At 41.8% G+C, this 20,729-nt stretch overlaps 1 protein-coding gene across 13 annotated transcripts in view; it reads right to left on the bottom strand.

Annotated features, from left to right (window-relative positions):
* LOC144505278 (NACHT, LRR and PYD domains-containing protein 3-like) overlaps positions 1-20,729 on the bottom strand; it is a 108,181-nt gene that overhangs the window by 68,517 nt on the left and 18,935 nt on the right. For 5 of the 13 annotated variants that reach the window (XM_078231348.1, XM_078231336.1, XM_078231333.1 and 2 more), the window contains 3 exons: positions 19,674-19,776; positions 12,412-12,485; positions 7,060-7,226 (listed from right to left, as the gene is read on the bottom strand). In XM_078231348.1, the coding sequence (XP_078087474.1) occupies positions 7,060-7,226; positions 12,412-12,454 (210 nt within the window). In that variant the 5' untranslated portion in view covers positions 12,455-12,485; positions 19,674-19,776. Of the gene's footprint in view, positions 1-7,059; positions 7,227-12,411; positions 12,486-16,893; positions 17,191-19,673; positions 19,777-20,302; positions 20,459-20,729 lie in introns of all 13 variants that reach the window. The other 8 variants (XM_078231339.1, XM_078231337.1, XM_078231335.1 and 5 more) reach the window with 5 other exon arrangements.

Raw genomic sequence — 20,729 nt, 5'->3', positions numbered from 1 at the left:
GAAACCCTACACTGCAGAAAGAGGCCATTTGGCCCATCGAGTCTGCACCGACCACAATCCCAGCCAGGCTCTACCCCCATATCCCTACATATTTACCCGTGAATCCCTCTAACCTACGCATCTCAGGACTCTAAGGGGCAATTTTAGCATGGCCAATCAACCTAACCCGCACATCTTTGGACTGTGGGAGGAAACCCACGCAGACACGAGGAGAATGTGCAAACTCCACACAGACAGCGACCCAAGCGAGGAATCGAACCCAGGTCCCTGGAGCTGTGAAGCAGCAGTGCTAACCACTGTGTTACCGTGCCGTCCTAATAAACCATGCCTTTCCAAGTGGAGATTAAATCTCTCCTTCAAACTTTTCTTCAATAGTTTCCCTAACACTGATGTGAGACTCACCAGTCTATAATCGGATGGTTCTTCCCCCACACTTGTTGAAAAATGGAACCGCAATATCCGTCCTCCAGATCTCTGGCACTTACCCCGTGGCCAAGAGGAATTAAAAATCTGAGTCAGAGCCCCTGCAATGTCTTGCCTCATCTCCCACAGCAGCCTGGGATGCAATTCATCAGGGTTTGAGATTTTGTCCATTTTAAGCCAGTCAAAGCCTCCAACACCTCTTCACTTCCTACCTCAAACTGTTCAAGGTCCTCACAATCCCATTTCCTGAATTCTATGTTCACATTTTCCTGAGTGAAGTCCAATGAACAATGTTAACACCCTTTCAATGTCGTGCAGCTTCACGCATAGATTGCCCCCTTGGTCACCAATGGGCTCTCCTCTTACCCTGGTTAATCTGTTCACCTTAGTGTATTTATGGAATATTTTAGGATTCTCCCTAATATCGTTTGTTTGCAAGTCCTTTTTGATGCCCCTTTTCTGCTCTTCTAATTGCTTTCTTAAGTTCCTTCTTGCACTTCCTATATTCCTCCAGGGCCGCAGCTGAATTCCTCCATTTGGACTTCCTGAAAGCCTTTCTCCTCTTCCTCATCCAGTCCCGAATTGTCCTGGACACCCAGGCTTCTCTGAACGTATTGTTCCTACATTTCTCCCTGCAGGGAACATGTTGGAATGGTACAGTCCCATTTCCTTTCTGAATCCCCCCCACTGCTCCACTGTCGACTTTCCCACAAGAAGCTGTTCCGAGCCAAATTTGATCAAAGCCGGTCTTATTTTAATAAAATCTGCTTTCCCTCAACCCAAAGCCATCTTTTGCAGGCCTTCTTTCCTGTCCATAACAAACTTGAACTGTATAGGGGCGGTATGGTAGCACAGTGGTTAGCACTGCTGCTTCACAGCTCCAGGGACCTGGGTTCGATTCCCGGCTTGGGTCACTGTCTGTGTGGAGTTTGCACATTCTCCTCGTGTCTGCGTGGGTTTCCTCCGGGTGCTCCGGTTTCCTCCCACAGTCCAAAGATGTGCGGGTTAGGTTGATTGGCCGTGCTAAAATTGCCCCTTAGTGTCCTGAGATGCGTAGGTTAGAGGGATTAGTGGGTAATATGTAGGGATAAGGGGGTAAGACCTGGATGGGATTGTGGTCGGTGCAGACTTGATGGGCCGAATGGCACTGTAAGGTTTCTATGATTACTGTGATGTGGTCACTATCACTAAAATGCTCCCCTACCGCCACTTGGCACACTTGTCTGGCTTTGTACCCCAGAAACAGATCCAGGACTGCTCCATCCCTTCGTTGTGCCTTCTACATATTGATGCAAAAAAACCCTCTGCTGAATACATTTCAAGACATAGGCCCCCTCTAAATCTATACGACGATGCTAATTTATGTCGGGGAAGTTGAAATCCCCTAGTATAATTACCAATTATTCTTACAGACCTCAGTGAATAGTCTACATATCTGCTCCTCTATTTCCCACTGACTCTTTGGGGGCATATAATACACTCCTGGTAATGTGGCTGCCCTTATATTCCTAATTTCGACCCACAAAGCCTCATTTGAAGACCCTTCCAAGATAGTATCTCTCCTTATTGCAGTAATTGACTCCTTTGTTAATAATGCAACACTACCTCCCTTTTTTACACCCTCCTCTATCTCACCTAAAGGTCATATCCTGGAATGTTAAGCAGCCAGTCCTGCTCTTCCCTCAAACATGTTTCTGTGATGGCAACAATATCACACTTCTTTGTGTCAATACAAGCCCTTAAATCACATCTCACCTATTACACTACGAGCATTAACGTAAAGAACACCCAGCTTTGCCTTACTGTCTTCACACTCAACATAGTTGAACTCTGACTTGCAAGCTTTACAATAGCATGATGTGACTCTATTTTATTAATGCTCTCTATCCCCTCTCTGCCAGGCTAGTTTAAACTTCTCCCAACAGCACTAGCAGATCTACACACAAGGATGTTGGCCCCAATGTCAGTTCAGGCACCGACCTTCCTGAATTAGTTTTATATGTCACTAATTGCTCATATTTTGCAGGACCTTTCCACAGATAATCATCAACGTGCAGTATAAAGATGCCTGCTCGTTTCTCCTTCTGATATCGAAGAACATTCCTGCATCTGCCTTTAGCTGAAAACAACCCATTTCAACAGGATGGAATTAACAGAAAAATACCATACCCTCAATGGGTCATTCGGCCTATAACACACCAAATCTTCTCCATCACCACTTCGATAGTTTTGAAGATACTTTGCTTTGAAACTTTTCACCCTGCAAAAATTCAGCTCTTATGTCAATTGATCAACGTTCCTAGGAATATATTGCCAACAGAGCTGAGAAAATCTTCAAACTCAATTTTCCTGTGGTGGGGGAGTTCAGCCTGACACCTTGAACACCAAGGGACAGTGTTGTCGAGGGGAGTACTGTGATGCAGGCTGTTGGACTGGATGGGATTGAGGTTCATAAGGAGGAGGTGTTAGCAATTCTGGAAAGGGTAAAAATAAATAAGTTCCCTGGGCCGGATGGGATTTATCCTAGGATTCTCTGGGAGGCTAGAGAGGAGATTGCAGAGCCTTTGGCTTTGATCTGTGTGTCGTCATTGTCTACAGGAACAGTGCCAGAAGACTGGAGGATAGCAAATGTTGTCTCCTTGTTCAAGAAGGGGAGTAGGGACAACACTGGTAATTATAGACCGGTGAGCCTTATTTCTGTTGTGGGCAAAGTTTTGGAAAGGATTATAAGAGATAGGATTTATAATCAGCTAGAAAGGAATAATTTGATTAGGGATAGTCAGCACGGTTTTGTGAAGGGTAGGACGTGCCTCACAAACCTTATTGAGTTCTTTGAGAAGGTGACCAAAGAGGTGGATGAGGGTAAAACGGTTGATGTGGTGTATATGGATTTCAGCAAAGCATTTGATAAGGTTCCCCATGGTAAGCAATTGCAGAAAATACGGACACATGGGATTGAGGGTGATTTAGTGGTTTGGATCAGGAATTGGCTAGCTGTAAGAAAACAGAGGGTGGTGGTTCATGGGAAATATTCATCCTGGAGTTCAGTTACTAGTGGTGTACCGCAAGGATCTGTTTTGGGGCCACTGCTGTTTGTCATTTTTATTAATGACCTGGATGAGGGCGTAGAAGGATGGATGAGTAAATTTGCGGATGATACTAAAGTCGGTGGAGCTGTAGACAGTGCGGAGGGAAGTGGCAGGTTACAGAGGGACATAGATAAGCTGCAGAGCTGAGCTGAGAGGTGGCAAATGGAGTTTAATGCGGAAAAGTGTGAGGTGAGTAACTTTGGAAGGAGTAACAGGAATACAGAGTACTGGGCTAATGGGAAGATACTTGATGGTGTGGATGAACAGAGCGATCTGGGTGTCCATGTGCATAGATCCCTGAAAGTTGGCACCCAGGTTGATAGGGTCGTTAAGAAGGCGTACGGTGTGTTAGCTTTTATTGGTAGAGGGATTGAGTTTCAGAGCCAGGAGGTCATGCTGCAACTGTACAAATCTCTGGTGCGGCCGCATTTGGAGTATTGCGTACAGTTCTGGTCGCCGCATTATAGGAAAAATGTGGAATTGTTGGAAAGGGTGCAGAGGAGATTTACCAGGATGTTGCCTGGTATGGTGGGAAGATCGTATGAGGAAAGGCTGAGGGACTTGAGGTTGTTTTCATTAGAGAGAAGGTTAAGAGGTGACTTAATAGAGGCATACAAGATGATCAGAGGATTAGATAGGGTGGATAGTGAGAGCCTTTTTCCTCGGATGGTGATGGCTAACACGAGGGGACATAGCTTTAAATTGAGGGATGAGAGATATAGGACAGATGTTAGAGGTAGGTTCTTTACTCAGAGAGCAGTAAAGGCGTGGAATGCCCTGCCTACAGCAGTAGGGGACTCGTCAACATTAAGAGCATTCAAATGGTTATTGGATAAACATATGGATGATATTGGAATTGTGTAGATTAGAAGGGCTTGAGATTGGTTTCACTGGTCGGAGCAACATCGAGGGCCGAAGGGCCTGTACTGCGCTGTAATGTTCTATGTTCTATAAGTCTTTCTTCAAAGCCCAAGCTACTAGTCAAGTTTTAGTCTTGCACGTGTCATCAGGATGTGTACATTTTCTGTGCTTGTCCACCTGTGAGTTAAGCTGGTTGTACCCTGCCTGGTATTTCAGTATACACATCAAATTGTTTTCAAATCTTGTTTGTCATCCTTAATGAACTGATCTGCTGATTTGTTAGTATTCTCAATCTTTAGGATTTCTACTTCTCATGGCATTCCTAACATGTTCGTTGGTTCTTATAAATTCAAACTACGACCTGTACTCAGTCTCCTTTCTCTTTCTGGATTATTGCGACACAATCTGTGCCTTCAATGATCAGAGTATCCTTTGTCTGTCAATGATCTTTTCCTAAGCTGTGACTGCTTTCTGTTCCTCTTTCAGAACTCACCGGGCATTTTCTGGCCTTCCACAAGTTTACCTCATTCTGCCAATCCCTCGCTCTTGCCTCCTGTCGCCCCTCTTGCACATTCAGCCAATGTTTGTATTTGATGGTGGATTTTCCGATAGTGGCAGTACCCTCCATACACTGACCTCTACTGACATATATGTGACTCTACTGCCAACTTTGGGTAGTTTCCTTTGGGGTAAATATCCTTATCCTGTCTTTCAGTGACCCTTTGTTCATATTCAGTCATCCAATTATCTGCCACAATCTGCTTGTCATAACTGTCCACCCTCCACATGTGAATCGCATGGCACTTCTTCACTTCCTATGTCCTGATTAGAATCTGTAATAGTGCATATCAGTCCCAATTAGGCGAGAGAAATGTATCCTAACAGTTTGGTTCCAGTGTCCTAAAAAATACTCTTTTTCTCATCACTGCCCACAAACATGTCCAGGCCTTTCCAGGCCTTCTCTTTTGTGCCATATACCCTGCATTGAACTGTATTTCTGATGTAATGCCATAAGACTCTCTGAATTTTCCCCGAAATCTCAGTCTTAATTGTCTTTCTCCCTGCATGTAAGGTCGTCAAAAGCTCAAAATAAATTCAACCAATCTAGTTCGTTCGAAGACCGGGAAATGATTTAACATCACTGAAGGTTTTTTTGTGATTTCTCACATAAGCCAATTGATAGGAATTGTGATCCCCAACCATTTGAAATAGAATCATAGAATCCTGCAGTGCAGAAGGAGTCTGCACCAACCACAATCCCACCAAGGCCTACCGCCATAACCCCATGTATTGACCCCAGCCCCTGACATTAAGGGACAATTTAGCATGGCCAATCCTCCGAACCTGCACGTCTTTCAGACTGTGGGAGGAAACCAGAGAACCAGGAGAAATCCCACGCAGACACGGGGTATGCGTACGTGTATAAAAATGAATTATTTGTGTGGACTTGGTAGGCTAGTTTGGTGTCAGTTTACAGCTCCACTGGTCAATTCAGATTTTGTGAAGTGTTGCATCAATTACTGCATGATTTCTTCCACAAATTCCACTGCTAAAGGAATTTGTTGCTGTGTTCATCAGTACGATGTTCATGCTTTCACACGTGCTTTTTAAGTCATCATTGACAAATGCTCCAATTTCGCTGGTGCGCCCAATCCTGCTCCTATCCATTTTTCCATTACCTTGTCCACAATTACCATGTGGAACAAACTGCTGATGTAGTTGACAAACAATTTTCCTTTTGCTCCTACCCTTGATGTCACTGACACTGCTTTAACATTGTGGTTTAAAATATTAGATCCTGTTAAGGGGATATAATAATGTTCTGATTGTGTAATCTAAGTCTACAGATTTTCCAAAAATGATTGCCTTGTCGTGTTCTGTACATAATTTCATTTGAGCCTTTTTCATAAGACAGCTGACTCCATAGTAAAGGTGTTTCATTTTATTCTACAGCTATGCTGATAAAATGTCCAGCTTTGTCCCATGGAATCACCACTCTTTATTGATTTTAATGTGTTATTACCCCTGAGCTACGTAGAACTTTCACATCTACAACCTTACCTTGATTTTTAATATTTAGAGAGTGCATGTAGCTCTTTAACCAATCCATTCTACATACTACCGACATACACCCAGCGTCTAGTACAGTATACGTCTAGTACAGTATAATTGAATGAATTTGCATCTGGAATACATATCGCCAGACTAAAATTTCTGGTGACCAGTATGATTCCTTCTGACTGATCAGTATCTTCACCTTCCTCTTCTGATCCTTCCTAGTTACATGTCATTTCAAAAATCAAATTATTCCATTTTGGACAGTTCATCACATAATGATGTTTCAAGCCTTGTCTGAAGCACCAATGTATTATTCCTTGGTTATTCCTGAAGTTCATTCCCCTGCCATCTTTTAGAACTACCAAAAGGGTCTCTATCCACAATTCTTTGGATGACTGGGACCAGAGACCTGCTACTGCCAGCCATCTGATTAACCAGAAAAACTCAGACAGGAATCCCTCTCCTAATGGACACAGCAAACCTGGCTCAAGCAAATTACCGTTCTTTTAAGCGTCAAATATGTGCGGGACAGCTTGCTGAAGCCTGGGCGAGTTTCCCATCCGTGCCTTTCCAGGAAAACCGACCACAAGTTAAATAATCAAAACTCATTCTCCGCCCCACAACGTACCTGATGTTCGCGTTCACTCAAATACTTCTCCTTTGTTAACAACGAGCTGATTCCATCCACCCTTTCTTCAATCGCCTGTTCCAGTCTGCCCCGGTAGAACTTTGTCAACCGGAACAGCTGGGATTCATTGTACTTTGTCAAGAATTCAGTGTCTAGAAAGATGTGATCTGAGGTAAAATGCACAAAACAAAATGTATTATTTATTTTCTGATCAAGCTGCTCCATTCCTCTTATACCAAATGATATACGTGAGCCACATTGTCAAACACTCTGAAAATCCATATAAACATGTGCAGCATTTCGTCAATGTATTTATTTCCATCTTCACAATGTTTCATCTTATGTGTTGGTAGATTGGGCTCATGATTGGAAATTATAGAAACTTGGAAAATGGGAGCTGGGGTAAGCCATTCGATACTGCTCCGCCATTCATCAAGATCATGACTGATCATTCAACTCAGTAACCTGTTCCTGCTTCCCCCCGCATATCGCTTGATCACTGTAGTCCCAAGAATTATATCTAACGTCTGCATGAAAACATACAATGTTTTGGCCTTGGATAAGTGAAGAGTTATGGATGAATACTTGACATTTATATACCGTTAGGGAAAAGCATTACAATCATTTATTACTGTACAATACTACTAGACAGAACGCTAGTGTGTACATCTATAAGAGTACATGGAGAAAGCAATGAAGTGCCAGAGTCATTGGGGTGTATTCAGAGGATAATTGATTGAGACATGCCATTTTGTCCAGGACAATACCTTGGTCATCCCTCAGGTGAAAAACTGTGTTCAATCTTCGTCTTTAAATCTGGTGACGAATACTGAGACTTTGGAAAGGATGCAGAGGAGGGAAGCTTGGCTAATTTCCAAAATAAAGCATCTTAATAATCAAAACTGGTCAAGTTGGGACTCTACTTCAAAAAAGCCTAAATGATCTGAATTAGGTTATAAAATGATGCAGGGAGGAGTGTGTTGCCGCAACAATCTTTTCCCCATAAAATGTCATCGGGGAAAATTTTAAGCTGTGTAAGGTCTGATGTCAAGAGATGGTTCATTATCCAGTGAATAATAAAACTCTGGAAAAGGCTGTAACCTTGTGCAATTGTCACTGACTCAGTGAAACCCTTCAAGTGAGAGCTGGGAAGAACATCACCACTGATTAAAAAAAAGCAGATAAATTAGGGCAAGTGTGATTTCATGGACTAAGCTTTGATCACAGAGCAGAGAAGAATTTATATTCCCCAAATTGATCTGTCTGCATTTTTGTCTCACGCTTTGTCTCTCCGAGATGGTTAGATGGTTTCATGTGGAGTGGATAATGTGTTGGACCATAAGACACAAGAACAGTATTAGGCCATTCAGCTCATCGAGTCTACTCCACCATTCAGTGAGATCATGACTGCGCTGATAGAATTCTCAACTCTACACTCCCGCCCTATCCCCATTATCCTTAATCCCCTTATTGATTAAAAATCTGCCCATTTCAACCTTGAACATAAAATGACCCAGCCTCCACAGCTCTCTACAGTAAATCATCCATATATTCACTACATTCCGAGAGAGGAAGTTCATCCTCATCTGTCTTAAATGGGTGACCTTTCTCTGAGATTATTCCCTCTAGTCCTTGACTCTCCCCAAGGGGAAATAACCTCTCAGCAGCTACCCTGTCAACGCCTCTGAGCATCTTATATGTCTCAATAAGGTCATAGAATCAAAGAATAACTACAGTGAGGGAGGCCACTCTGCTCACTAAATCAGCACCCACTCTCCAAAGAGCATCTACCCCCCAATACTATGGACTCTTGTCATATTAAGGAGCCTTTCGTGCGGTACCTTATTAAATGCTATTTTTGCAATCCAAGTATATTAGATCTACTGGTCCCCATTCATCTATCCTGCTCATTACCATTTCAAAGAATTCTAATAAATTTGTCAGGCATGATTTCCCCTTCATGAAGCCATGCTGACTCAGCTTGATTAAATTTTGCGTTTCCAAATGCTTGCCTGTTACATCCTTTATAACGGACGCTAACATTTTCCCAATGACAGAAGTTAAGCTAACTGACCGATAGTTACCCGTTTTTCCTCGCTCTCCCCTTTTGAGTCAGGGTGTTCATCAGCAGTTTACCAATCTGTTGAGACTTTTCCAGAATTTAAGAATTATTGAAACATTATTACCAGTCTATCCACTATCTCAGTATCTAATTCCCATAATATCCTGGGACTAATTAGGTATCAGTTCTATTAGTTTCCCTAGTACTTTTTCCTCTAGTGATAGTTATTGTATTTATAAGTACCTTCTATCATGAAGACTGGCAAAAAGTATTTGTTTACCTCCTGTGCTAATTCCTGATTCCCAATTATTATTTCCCAGTTTCCTTCTCTCAGAGGCATGTGTTTCCTTTGTTCACTCTCTTCTATTTTATATACATATATATATTTAAAAAAGCTCTTGCTGTCCATTTTGATATTAATTGCTGGTTTACCCTCATACTTTATATTCTCCCTCCAGTTTTTTTGGTCATCTTTTATTGTTTTCAAAACTTTCCCAATCCTCTGACCTACCACTAATTTTTGCTGCACGACATGCTTTTTCTTTCAGTTTAATACTATCCTTAACTTCCTTTGTAAACTATGCTTGATTTATCCCCTTCCTACCTTACTGGGATATATCTGTGTTATGAACCATAAACTATTGTCACAAACATCTGCCATTGCTGATCAACCATCTTTCCTTCTAGACTCCTTTCCCAGTTCACTCCTGCCAATTCTGCCCTCATTACTTTATAATTACCCTTATTTAAGTGTTACATAGTTGTTTCTGATCCATGTTTCTCAGTCTCTTACTGAATGCTAAATTGTGCAATGTTATGGTCACTGTTTCCGAGGGGCTCTTTCACTATGAGTTTATTAACCCGCCTCATTACGCATTACCATTTCCAAAATAGCCTGATCCCTGATTGAATCCACAACATATTGTTCCATTGTTTTATTTTGTGCCGAGTACTATGTACATTTAAATAAAGAGCAATTACTTTTGCTTCATCATTTTTCCCTATTTGTTAATTTTTTAAATGCTTGTGCACTGTCCCTTCCTGTCACACTCTGGGTATCATTACTTAAATAGATGTCTTGTAATGCTGCCATATCCTTTTGCTTTGTAAGCCTACATATCACCTCTGCAGAACCCCCCCCCCCTCTCTATTTAGTCTAAAGCCCTCTCTACTTCACTAGTTGTGGGATTTGCAAGGACACTGGTCCCAGCACCCTTCAGATGTAGGCTGTCCCAACATTACAAACTCCACTTTGCTCAGTACTGATGCCAGTGCCCAACAAATCAAAATCCACTTTTCCTACACCAGTCTTTGAGCCATGAATTTATCGCTCTAATTTTATGTACCTGTACCAATTTGCACACGGCTCAGGTAATAATCCAGAGATTATAACCTTAGAGGTTTTGTTGCTTAAGTTAGTGCCTGGCTTGTTAAACTCTCTGTGCAGAACTTCTTTCTTTGTACTACCTCTGTCGTTGGTCCTTATATGAACTTACACGAATCCCCCTCCCACTGAAATTTCCTCTCCAACCCAGAGATCTCCTGAACCCTGACACTGGGCGGGCAATACAGACATCTGGACTCTCACTCCTTGCTACAGAGAACTGTGTCAATCCCACTCACGATACTTCCCCAACTACCAGTTATTCTTATGTGTTCCCCCTGCTTGCAATGGCTTCCTGTACCACAGTGCCATGGTTCATCAACTCAACTGCAATTAAATAGCACAAGAAAGATTGACCACAGAGTCTTTACCTGCCCAATGCTGTTATGTTCATTGGATTGTCAAATACAATTTGTTGACAACCATTTCAATCTCTCCTTAGATGCAACTATCACTAAATGCTTGCTTAATTAATCTGAATTAAGAGTTGATGGGTTTCCCCAAAACAGACATAAGTTACAAGTTCCCCAGTTATTCGTTGATTGTCTTTGCCTATGCTAACAGTATTATTTCAGTTGTTTTTAATGTGAAAGATGAATCGATAATTTTGCACCAGAGTCTGACTTAATTTAACAGCTTTGAGTGCATCATCATCAGGCTCAGGAACATCTCCACCCTAGCTATTTTTGATCAACTCTTCATCGTTTCTCTACAGTGACTGCTAATTATGGACCCAGTACCTGCACAACACATCAACAGTCACTTCCATCATCACTTATGGAAACAGAAGAATTGTTTTTTTAAATTCAGTTGTGGGATGTTGGCATCGCTGGGTATGCGAGCATTTATTGTCCATCCCTAGTTGCATTTGAGAAGAGGATGATGAGCTGCCATCTGCATATTTGGTACCTTTCCAAGTAATCATCTTCCAGTACTAGTTTCCTCAACTTCCTCTTCCATCTTCTACTATTTGCTGGACTGCAAAACCCATCAACAATTGTGCTGTTTTCTTTCCATTTCCTGATGTATACACATATGATTTCGACTTCAGCATCGCTCCCTGGAACATCTTTATGTTCTAAAGCTCCTCGCATCTCTATATCTTTCTTTTAACTTAAACATACTTTTGCCACCGAACCTTTATTCAGATGTTCTGATGTCTCTATGTGGCCCAGTGTCAATCTGCGCTTCTGTGTTAAAAATGTTGCATCATAAATGCAAGTTTGTGGTTGTTTTTGTAGTGTTGTCATGGAAACAGAATACCAGAAGACACAGGAGCAGAAACACTCCATTCAGCATATCAAATTTGCTCCACCATTCAATGAGATCATGACTGATCTGATATGATAATCCTCAACTCCACTTTCCCACTTTATTCCCACAACCTTTGATTCCATTATTAATTTAAAATCTATCTATCTCAGCCTTGAACCTACTTAACGACTAGTCTTGACAGTCCGCTGCCATCAAGAATTCCACAGATTCCTCATCTCTATCTTAAATGAGTGGCCCCGACTCTGAAATTATGCCCTCTTGTCCTAGAATCTCCCACAAGGGGAAACAACCTCTCTGCATCTATTCTGTTAAGCCCCCTGAGAATCCTACATCTCTCATAAAGCCTTAAATAATACTGGTTTGCACAATTATTTTTCTCTGATTGTCACAAACAACCAGACCCATCTTACTGATGCTCCTGACTTGCCAAATACATTTAGAATGTTTTGTACATTGATATACATAACATTCAACACCAGCTTCAATTCCTCAGTGTCTCGCACTTCTTTGCTTTTCATGTGCTGTATTTGCCAAGTGATTTCATCTTTTATGATTTCTAAACCTCTTTGCTCAGTAGTAACATCACAAAATCAGGAAATGAATTATATTTGAAAGGATTTTATGAAACTACCTGTAGATGTTGGATCGTCTCCTATAGTTTGACCTTCAGCCATGATGGTGACAGGTGTCCCAAATAAGTATGCTCTGTAATAAATATTAAATGGACAGGAAGTATTAGAAATATTAGCTTGAAAAGGATAATTTAGTTGTTAAACATTATATTAGTTCCTCTCCCCTGATTAATACAACAGCTGTTAGCTCTGGGATCCAGCATTTTCTGAATGTTACGATCAACTCTATAAGCGGTGTGACACAACAGCTGCCGAGTGAATTCAGCGAGTCCTGCTGATCTCCATAATCCAGCTTAAGATATACTCCATTGGCATAAACTCCGGACCAGGAAAGTGCACTGGTAGGATTTATTCCTGCAACCCTGGCCAACATCAGACTTATTCCTCAGTGGAGAATATTCTGCGGGTAAATTTGGAGCGGATGATCACTGATGAACCTTTATTCTGTTAAAACAATCTGATGACTTGCTGTTATTTTCAGTCAGATTTGTGTTTAACATTTTTAAATTGCTGATTTGTTACTTTAAACTTAAGTTCCAATAACATCAGATGATGAATATAATACTGATCAGCACACACAATATATGACCAGGTGTCATCCCTGCGGACTCCATAGGCAGTCACATTGTCTTTATGTCTAAGGTGATGCATCCTGCTCAGTTCCATTTGAATAGATTTGCCATATTTCACATGGTGTCAACACCTGACCAAAAAACATTACAGGAGTTGAGGACATTTACCACTATTCAGGGTGAACTGCAACAATTAATTTATTCCTTTCTGGCACAAAAGTAAAATTGGAAGGGAACCAAGCCAAAACATACAAGGGAAATTAGAGATAGCATTAGATCCAAGGGAGAGGCGTACAAATTAGCCAGAAACCCCCCCACGCGCTCCTCCCCCCTCCCCCGCGCGCACAACTCCCCCCCCCCCCCCCCACACACACAGGCACGCACCCCCCCCACCACACACACACAGGCACGCACCCCCCCACCCCCACACATAGCACTCCAATCTCACACGCACCCTCCCCACACATCCCTGCACACACACACACCCAGCCACAGCCACACACATACGCACGCAGCGCCCCTCCCCCCCCCCCCCCCCCCGCCCTCCACATACACAGAGATATGACTGGGGAATTATGCGATCGGATGAGGTTACGGATTGGAGTAAAAAAAGTCATGAACAGAGTTAAATGGAAGGAGATTTTAAAAGTAAAACTGAAAAGGGGCCGTGTGGGGGAGTGGTAGCGTTGTATTCAGGCAAGATGAGTGAACCAAAAGACAAAAAATATAAACTATGAACATTCCCTTCCACCTTGAAGAATCTTTTGTTTTTTTTTGTTTGGTTCCTTTGACTTGTCCCAATACAACCCCAGCCCTCCCCCATGTTGCCGCCTCTCCGTGTTGTTCAGCTTTGCTTCCACTGAGCACTGATCTCTGTTCTCCAATTAACACATTCTGCAGTAAGGGTACAGCAGTTATCATGGGTGACCTCAATTTGCATATTGATTGGGCTCACCAAACTGGCCACAATGCGAAGGAGGAGGATTTCTTGGAATGTTTTAGTGATGGTTTCTCGACCAGTATGTTGAGGAACCAACTGCAGAACAAGCCATCCGAGAGTGCGTATTATGTAATGAGAGAGGTTAATTCACAACCTTGTGGTGTGAGATCCTTTGGGGAAGAGTTCCCATAGTATGGTGGGATTCTTTATTAAGATGGAGAGTGACACAGTTAATTCTGAGACTGGGGTCCTGCACTTGAGGAAAGCTAACTTTGATGGTATGAGAAGTGCATTGGCTCGGAGAAGCTGGCAAAAGATACTTGAGGGGTTGACAGTGGATATGCAATGGCAGACATTTAAAGAACACATGGAGGAACTTCAACAACTGTACATCCCTTTCTGGCATAAGAGCAAAATGGGGAAGGATGCTCATCCATGGCTAACAAGGGAAATCAGGGATAGTATTAAAGCCAAGAGGAGGCATATAAATTGGCCAGAAAAAGCAGCAAACCTGAGGACTGGGAAAAATTGAAAATTCAGCAGAGGAGGACGACAAAGGGTTTAATTCAGAAGAAGAAAATAGAATACAAGATTTGCAGAAAACATAAAAACTGGCTGCAAAAGCTCCTATAGATGTGTGGAGAGAAAAAGACTGATGAGGTCAAATGTAGGTCCCTTACAGCTCGCATCAGGTGAATTCATAAATGGGCAATAAAGAGATGGCAGACCAGCTGAACAAATACTTTGGATCTGTCTTCACTAAGCAGGACGCAGATAACCTTCCAGAAATGCGAGGGACAGAGGGTCTAGCATGAAGGAAGAACTAAAAGAAATCCTCATTAGTCAGGAAATTGAATTGGAGAAATTGCAGGGATTAAAACCCAATAAGTTCCCAGGGACTGCTGCTCTGCATTCCAGAGTACTCAAGGAAGTGGCCCTAGAAATAGTGGGCATTGGGGATAATTTTCCAGCATTCTATGGACTCTGGAAGAGTTCCGGTGGATTAGAGAGTAGCTAATGTAACTCCACTTTTTAAAAAAGGTAGGAGAGAGAAAACAGGGAATAGACCAGTTAGCCTGACATCAGTGGTGCGGAAAATGCTGGAGTTAATTGTTAAGGATGCAATAACTGAGCATATGGAAAGCGGTGACAGGTTCAATCCAAGTCAGCATGGATTTACTGAAGGGAAATCGAGCTTGACAAATCTGGAATTTTGGGAGGTTGTGACCAGTAGAGTGGACAAGGGTGAACCGGTGGATGTTGTGTATCTGAACTTTCAAAAGGCTTTTGACAAGGTCCCACACAAAAGATTGGTGAGCAAAATTAAAGCTGATGGTATTGGGGGTAATGTATTGACATGGATAGAGAAGTGGTTGGCAGACAGGAAGCAGAGATTGACAATAAACGGGTCCTTTTCAGGCAATGTCTAGTGGGGTATTGCAGGATTCAGCCCTGGGACCCAGCTATTGACAATGTACATTAATAACTTGGATGAAGGAATTGAATGCAATATCTCCAAATTTGCAGATTACACTAAGCTGGGTGGCAGTGTGTGCTCTGAGGAGGATCCTAAGAGACTGCAGGGTGACTTGGACAGCCTAGCTGAGTGGACAAATACAACATAATGTGGATAAATGTGAGGTTCTCCAGTTTGGTGGCAAAAAAAGGAAGATTATTATCTGAATGGCGGCAGTTTAGGAAAAGGGGAAGAACAACGTGACCTGGATGTCATGATGGAACAACTGATGAAGGTTGGCGTGCAGGTACAGCAGGCGGTGAGGAAAGTTAATGGCATGGCGGCCTTCATAGGAAGAGGATTTGAGTATCGGAATAAAGATGTTTTGCTGCAGTTATACAGGGTCTTGGTGAGGCCACACCTTGAGTATTGTGTTCTGTTTTGGTCTCCTAGTCTGAGGAAGGGCATTCTTGCTTTTGAGGAAGTCCAACAAAGGTTCACCAAACTGATTCCTGGAATGGCAGGACTGACATATGGAGAGAGACTGGATCAACGAGGCTTGTACTCACTGGAATTTAGAAGAATGAGAGGGGATCTCATAGAAACATATAACATCCTGATGGGACTGGGCAGGCTCGATGTAGGAAGAATTTTCCCAATGTTGGCGAATTCCCGAACTAGGAATCACAGTCTAAGAATAGGGGGTATGCAATCCAGGACTGAGGTGAGGAAGAACTTCATCACTCAGAGTTGTGAACCTGTGGAATTCTCCATCACAGAAAGCTGTTGGGGCCGCTTTGTTAAATATGTTAAAGAGGGAGCTGGATGTGGCCGTTGCGGTTAAAGCACTCAAGGGATATGGAGAGAAAGACGGAGTGGGATACTCACGCACGATCAGCCATGGTCATATTGAATGGTGGTACAGGCTCAAAAGGCCAAATGGCCTATTCCTGCACCTAGTTTCTATGTTTCTAATATAAAATCAAATTACTGCAGATGCTGGGATAAGAAACAAAAAGAGAAAACGCTGGTCCAACAGCATCTATGGCAAATGGACAGAGTAACCGTTTCAAGGCTGGACAACAACTCAATTATGCCACTATTAACATTCTTTAGTCCCCAATGGTACCATTGACAACCTCTTAGAGCCTTCTTTACAAAATAAGATAAGATTTCTCAAAAATCTAAAAATAAAATCCACTCTTATGCTGTCTATAAAGAACTGTGTCTGTTTTGATTTTGCAAAATTAATAAATAACTTAATTGGCCTGAATTTATTTGAGCAAAAACACCATCATCTGTTCCAGGCTAATTCACATGGTAAATTAAATTGACAATACTACTTTAAATAATGATTAACTCATTTTAATGAATTGGAGACAGTTTTTACTTGAGAAGTTGCTCCTAATTTGTACCCAAATCATTTCTAGTCTAGTAGCAGCTAACCAGATGCTGATTTTCCAGGACCTTTGAAGAGAATAAGCCAGCGTGAATGAATTAAACCTTTACTGACCTGAGTAGAGGGGACAATTGAAGGTTTAGTGAGTGATACAAATGTTAAAACACAGGTTCTCAGTACTGTGAGTTCGAAAATAGGAAGAAGGACCTTTGATACAGAATGTGTTGATCCCAATAGTTTGTGTTCCTATTTTCTGTTCTGCAACAACACTCCAATCGTTCTGTGGGCAGACTAGTGGAGGACAAAAGGGCACTTCACTCTGAAATTGCCCAATGTAAAGTGAACTAGCCTCAATTACGGTTTGAGTCCATCTCACAGAACAGCTGCGCCTTCAGTGCTGGGGAACATAAACTGCGGGAAACAAGCAAGGAAAGAAAAAAGGGTTTAGCAGCTACGTCAACTTGACCTTGACAAAAGCAGGAATTTTGTGTCTTTTGAGTTCAGTGTAGATTTCACAAGTTATATCCGTTTTGTACTGAAACAACTGATCAGCCAGAAGTTCATTGTTTGACCTGTCACAAATTGTCAATTTGATCTATTTGTGACTCTGTGAGATTCTGAATTCTGCTCTCTGTGTTAAAACTGCTGTCAGCCTGCAGGATGGATTTTAACTCAAATATTCTTCACTTGCTTCAGAAGAGAGAGTGACCTTTCTGGTCAAACCAAATCTAACTAGTCCAACAACTCACGACCAATTAACTGTGAACAAAGTTAGACATAACTTGAATTTTCTCTCATTTTGTTCAATGAAATTGACACCATAAGAAAGGTAAATTGCTGCCTTTTCATCTGGGACACTTTGTACTAAAATTCTTCACAATTTCCCAATACTTGCAATTTGAACCCAGAGCCAACAGACAGTGTCTTGCCAGTGAGCAGAGGGAAAGGCAGTTTCTGCACATGAGCGTATTAAACATTGATTCTCAAATAAACTACACCTAAACATAAATTGTTGTAGTTACCAAAGGATTGAGTACTGACTTTCCACAGGCTATTCCTGTGCTGTAATCAGTATTTGACTGCAATAAACATAAAACCATAATCTGATCTCAGGCATGGATTGTGATATCATCTTTTACTCTTTTATTTCCTCACCAGTGAGGAATTCATTTGGACGAGAGCTGTGACCTAAAGTGACAGCCCAAACTCTCCCCCCTCCCCCTCCCCCACCGCACCCCCCCACCCCCCCCCCCCCCCCCCCCGCCCCGCCACAATATTTATCTTCAGCTGAACTCCTTTTTCACTTGTTCCAATCTACTGCTGTTTTCTATTGTAACAATACGAATGGATAAGTCCATTTCAATAACTTTGCTGGTAAGTTGACCCAGAGGATAAATGGTGGGGCTTTATGCAACTGTGTAAAGATATACTTTCAGACTTCATTAATGAACACAAGAAGTATTTATGACCTAAGGATTTTTTAGCATCCTCGTGGCTGCATCGTGCTCTGGTGTCTGTATTGTGAGTTCTAAAGTAGGAAGAAGGAGCCTCTGATCCAGAATGTGTTGATCCCAAGAGTTTGTGTTCCTACTTTCTATTCTGCAACCACCCTTCACATCTTTCTGTGGGCAGACGAGTGGAGGACAAAAGGGCACTTGTCCCGTGTTTTAACATTTGCATCACTCACTTAACCTTTAATTGGCCCCTCAATTCCGGTCAGTAAAGGTTTAATTCAATCACACTGGCCTATTCTCTTCAAAGGTCCTCGAAATTCAGCATCCGATTAGTTGCTACTGGACTAAAAGTGATTCAGTTACAAAATAGGAGCAACTTCTCGGAGTAACCCTTGATCTGTTGTGTGGACTTTAAAGGGACAATCGCCACACGCTAGCATCATTGGATGCATTTCAAATTTTAAAAAGCTTAAAAACATTTGAGAGAGACATTAAACCTCTCAGGATGTCTGTTTTGAGGACGTAAAGGATTGCATAGCATTATTTCAAAGAACAGTAGGGTAGTTATCCCTAATGTTCCTGGCCAATATGTATCTTGCCAGCAACATCACAAAAACAGATAGTCCAGCAAGTATTGCAGTGCAGAAGCTTGCTGTCTGCAAATTGCCTGCTACAATTGTTACATTATTTCACTGCTTTTAAGACTGAGTGACTTCAAAACTATAGAAATGTGAAATAAAAACAAAATGTTGGAAACACTGCAGATATTTTGGAAGGATTAAATTCCAGATGTTTTCAATCTTTTGTGTAAAAAGATTTGTAATTCCCCAATTTCCCTCCAAAAAGAACTGGTACTGGTTTAGGGTAACATCACCATGTTCTTGGCTTTCCAGAGGGAATAGTAACCTCTATCATTCCAGCATTTTGCATGCATCAATTAGATCATTCCCCGATCATCTGAATCAGTGTAACACAAGTCAGAATTATGCAATTTGGGAGCATGTCCTGAACATTACTCCCCTCCCCTATTTGTCTCCTAATTCCATTATTATTTCTAATCTAAGGGCAGGATGTTTCAGCCGTTGCTGCCGTGGGATCTTCCAGTCCCAAAGCCAACACTTTGTTGTGGGTTCTTCCGAGAAGGGCCGGCAAGCCAAGCAAAAGGCTGCAGACGTTGGTGAAACCAAAGATCCCACCAGCAGCCAATGGTTGTATCTGGCATGAGCAAACCTGCCACGAGCAGACTGGAAAATCCCAAACACGTCAGAAGCTGCCTCCAAATCCTAAACTGTCATTTTAGCCAATTATGTTCTGTGTGGAGCCTTCTCAAAAGCCATCCATAAATCTACGTGAATTACATCAATTTGATACTCATTTGTCTACCTTTTTAGTGATTTTCACAAAGATACCTATCTATTAGATTAGGCTGACATGACATACCTTTAATAATGTTACGCCGGCTTCCTCTGATCACTTGATATTTGCTCTTGTATGCAGTCACTCTATTGTGGGTGCCAGATTCTGTTAGTTTGTTCACCTTAAACTGACAAAGAACACAGAGTAATTACAGGCCCACCTCACCCACTGTAAATAATAGATGGATGAGAGCTATTTTCCAGTCTGACATTTCACTTGATCCAAGATTTGTGCTTTCAATCATTATGAGTAACTTCTGAAATTGTCATAACCATTTGTTTGGCACTCTAAACTTGCTGACATGAAACCTTACTGATTTATCTAACCCAAGACCCATTGGGCTATTCATTACCATTTGTACTGATATCAATGCTATAAATTCCTTCTTTGGCTTAGTTTTACTTGCCCTTTTATCATTGATGTTTAATTCTATTTCTCAATTGTGAAACTGGATAACAAACATTCATTAATAAATCTGTTTTTACCTTGTTAGTCATTACCATAACAGAGACTGGCAGCTAACATTGAAGAAATTAAAACCCATCTATACAATTTAAAGAATAAAAAAAAGAGATGGGTGATTAGCGAACAAATGGGAGATCTGCACATGGAGAAAGAGAGCATGGGGAAGGTACTAAACGAATTGTCTTTACCAGAAAGGAAGAGGATGCTACCAAACCCACAGCAAGAATAGAATATCTGAGGGACGTTGGTGTGGATTTGTTCAAGGCAAATCATTCTCGACTAAGTTACGAGGTTTCTGAAGAAGGAAAAGTTGATCAGGGCATTGCAGTTGACGTGATGTCTACCTAAAAGGTGTTTAATGAAGAATCACAGAACAGGCTTTAGTAAAGTTGAAGTCCACGAAAAAAAAGTACAGTGGCAGCCTGGACACAAACATGACAGCCACAGGAAAGAGGCAAGTAATTAACTGTTGTTTTCTGGACTGAAGGATAGCCAGTGGGTTTTCCCAGGGTTAATACGAAGACCACTGTTCTTGAAATGTATGTTAAAAACATTGACTTGAGTGTACAGGGCACGATTTCAACATCTACAGATGACATAAAATGCATTGTGAAG

This window comes from Mustelus asterias, chromosome 16 (assembly GCF_964213995.1).
Source record: "Mustelus asterias chromosome 16, sMusAst1.hap1.1, whole genome shotgun sequence".
NCBI classification, from domain to species: Eukaryota; Metazoa; Chordata; class Chondrichthyes; order Carcharhiniformes; family Triakidae; genus Mustelus; species Mustelus asterias.
Note: the sequence above shows the minus strand (reverse complement) of the source record. Positions and strands in the feature narration are given on the sequence as shown.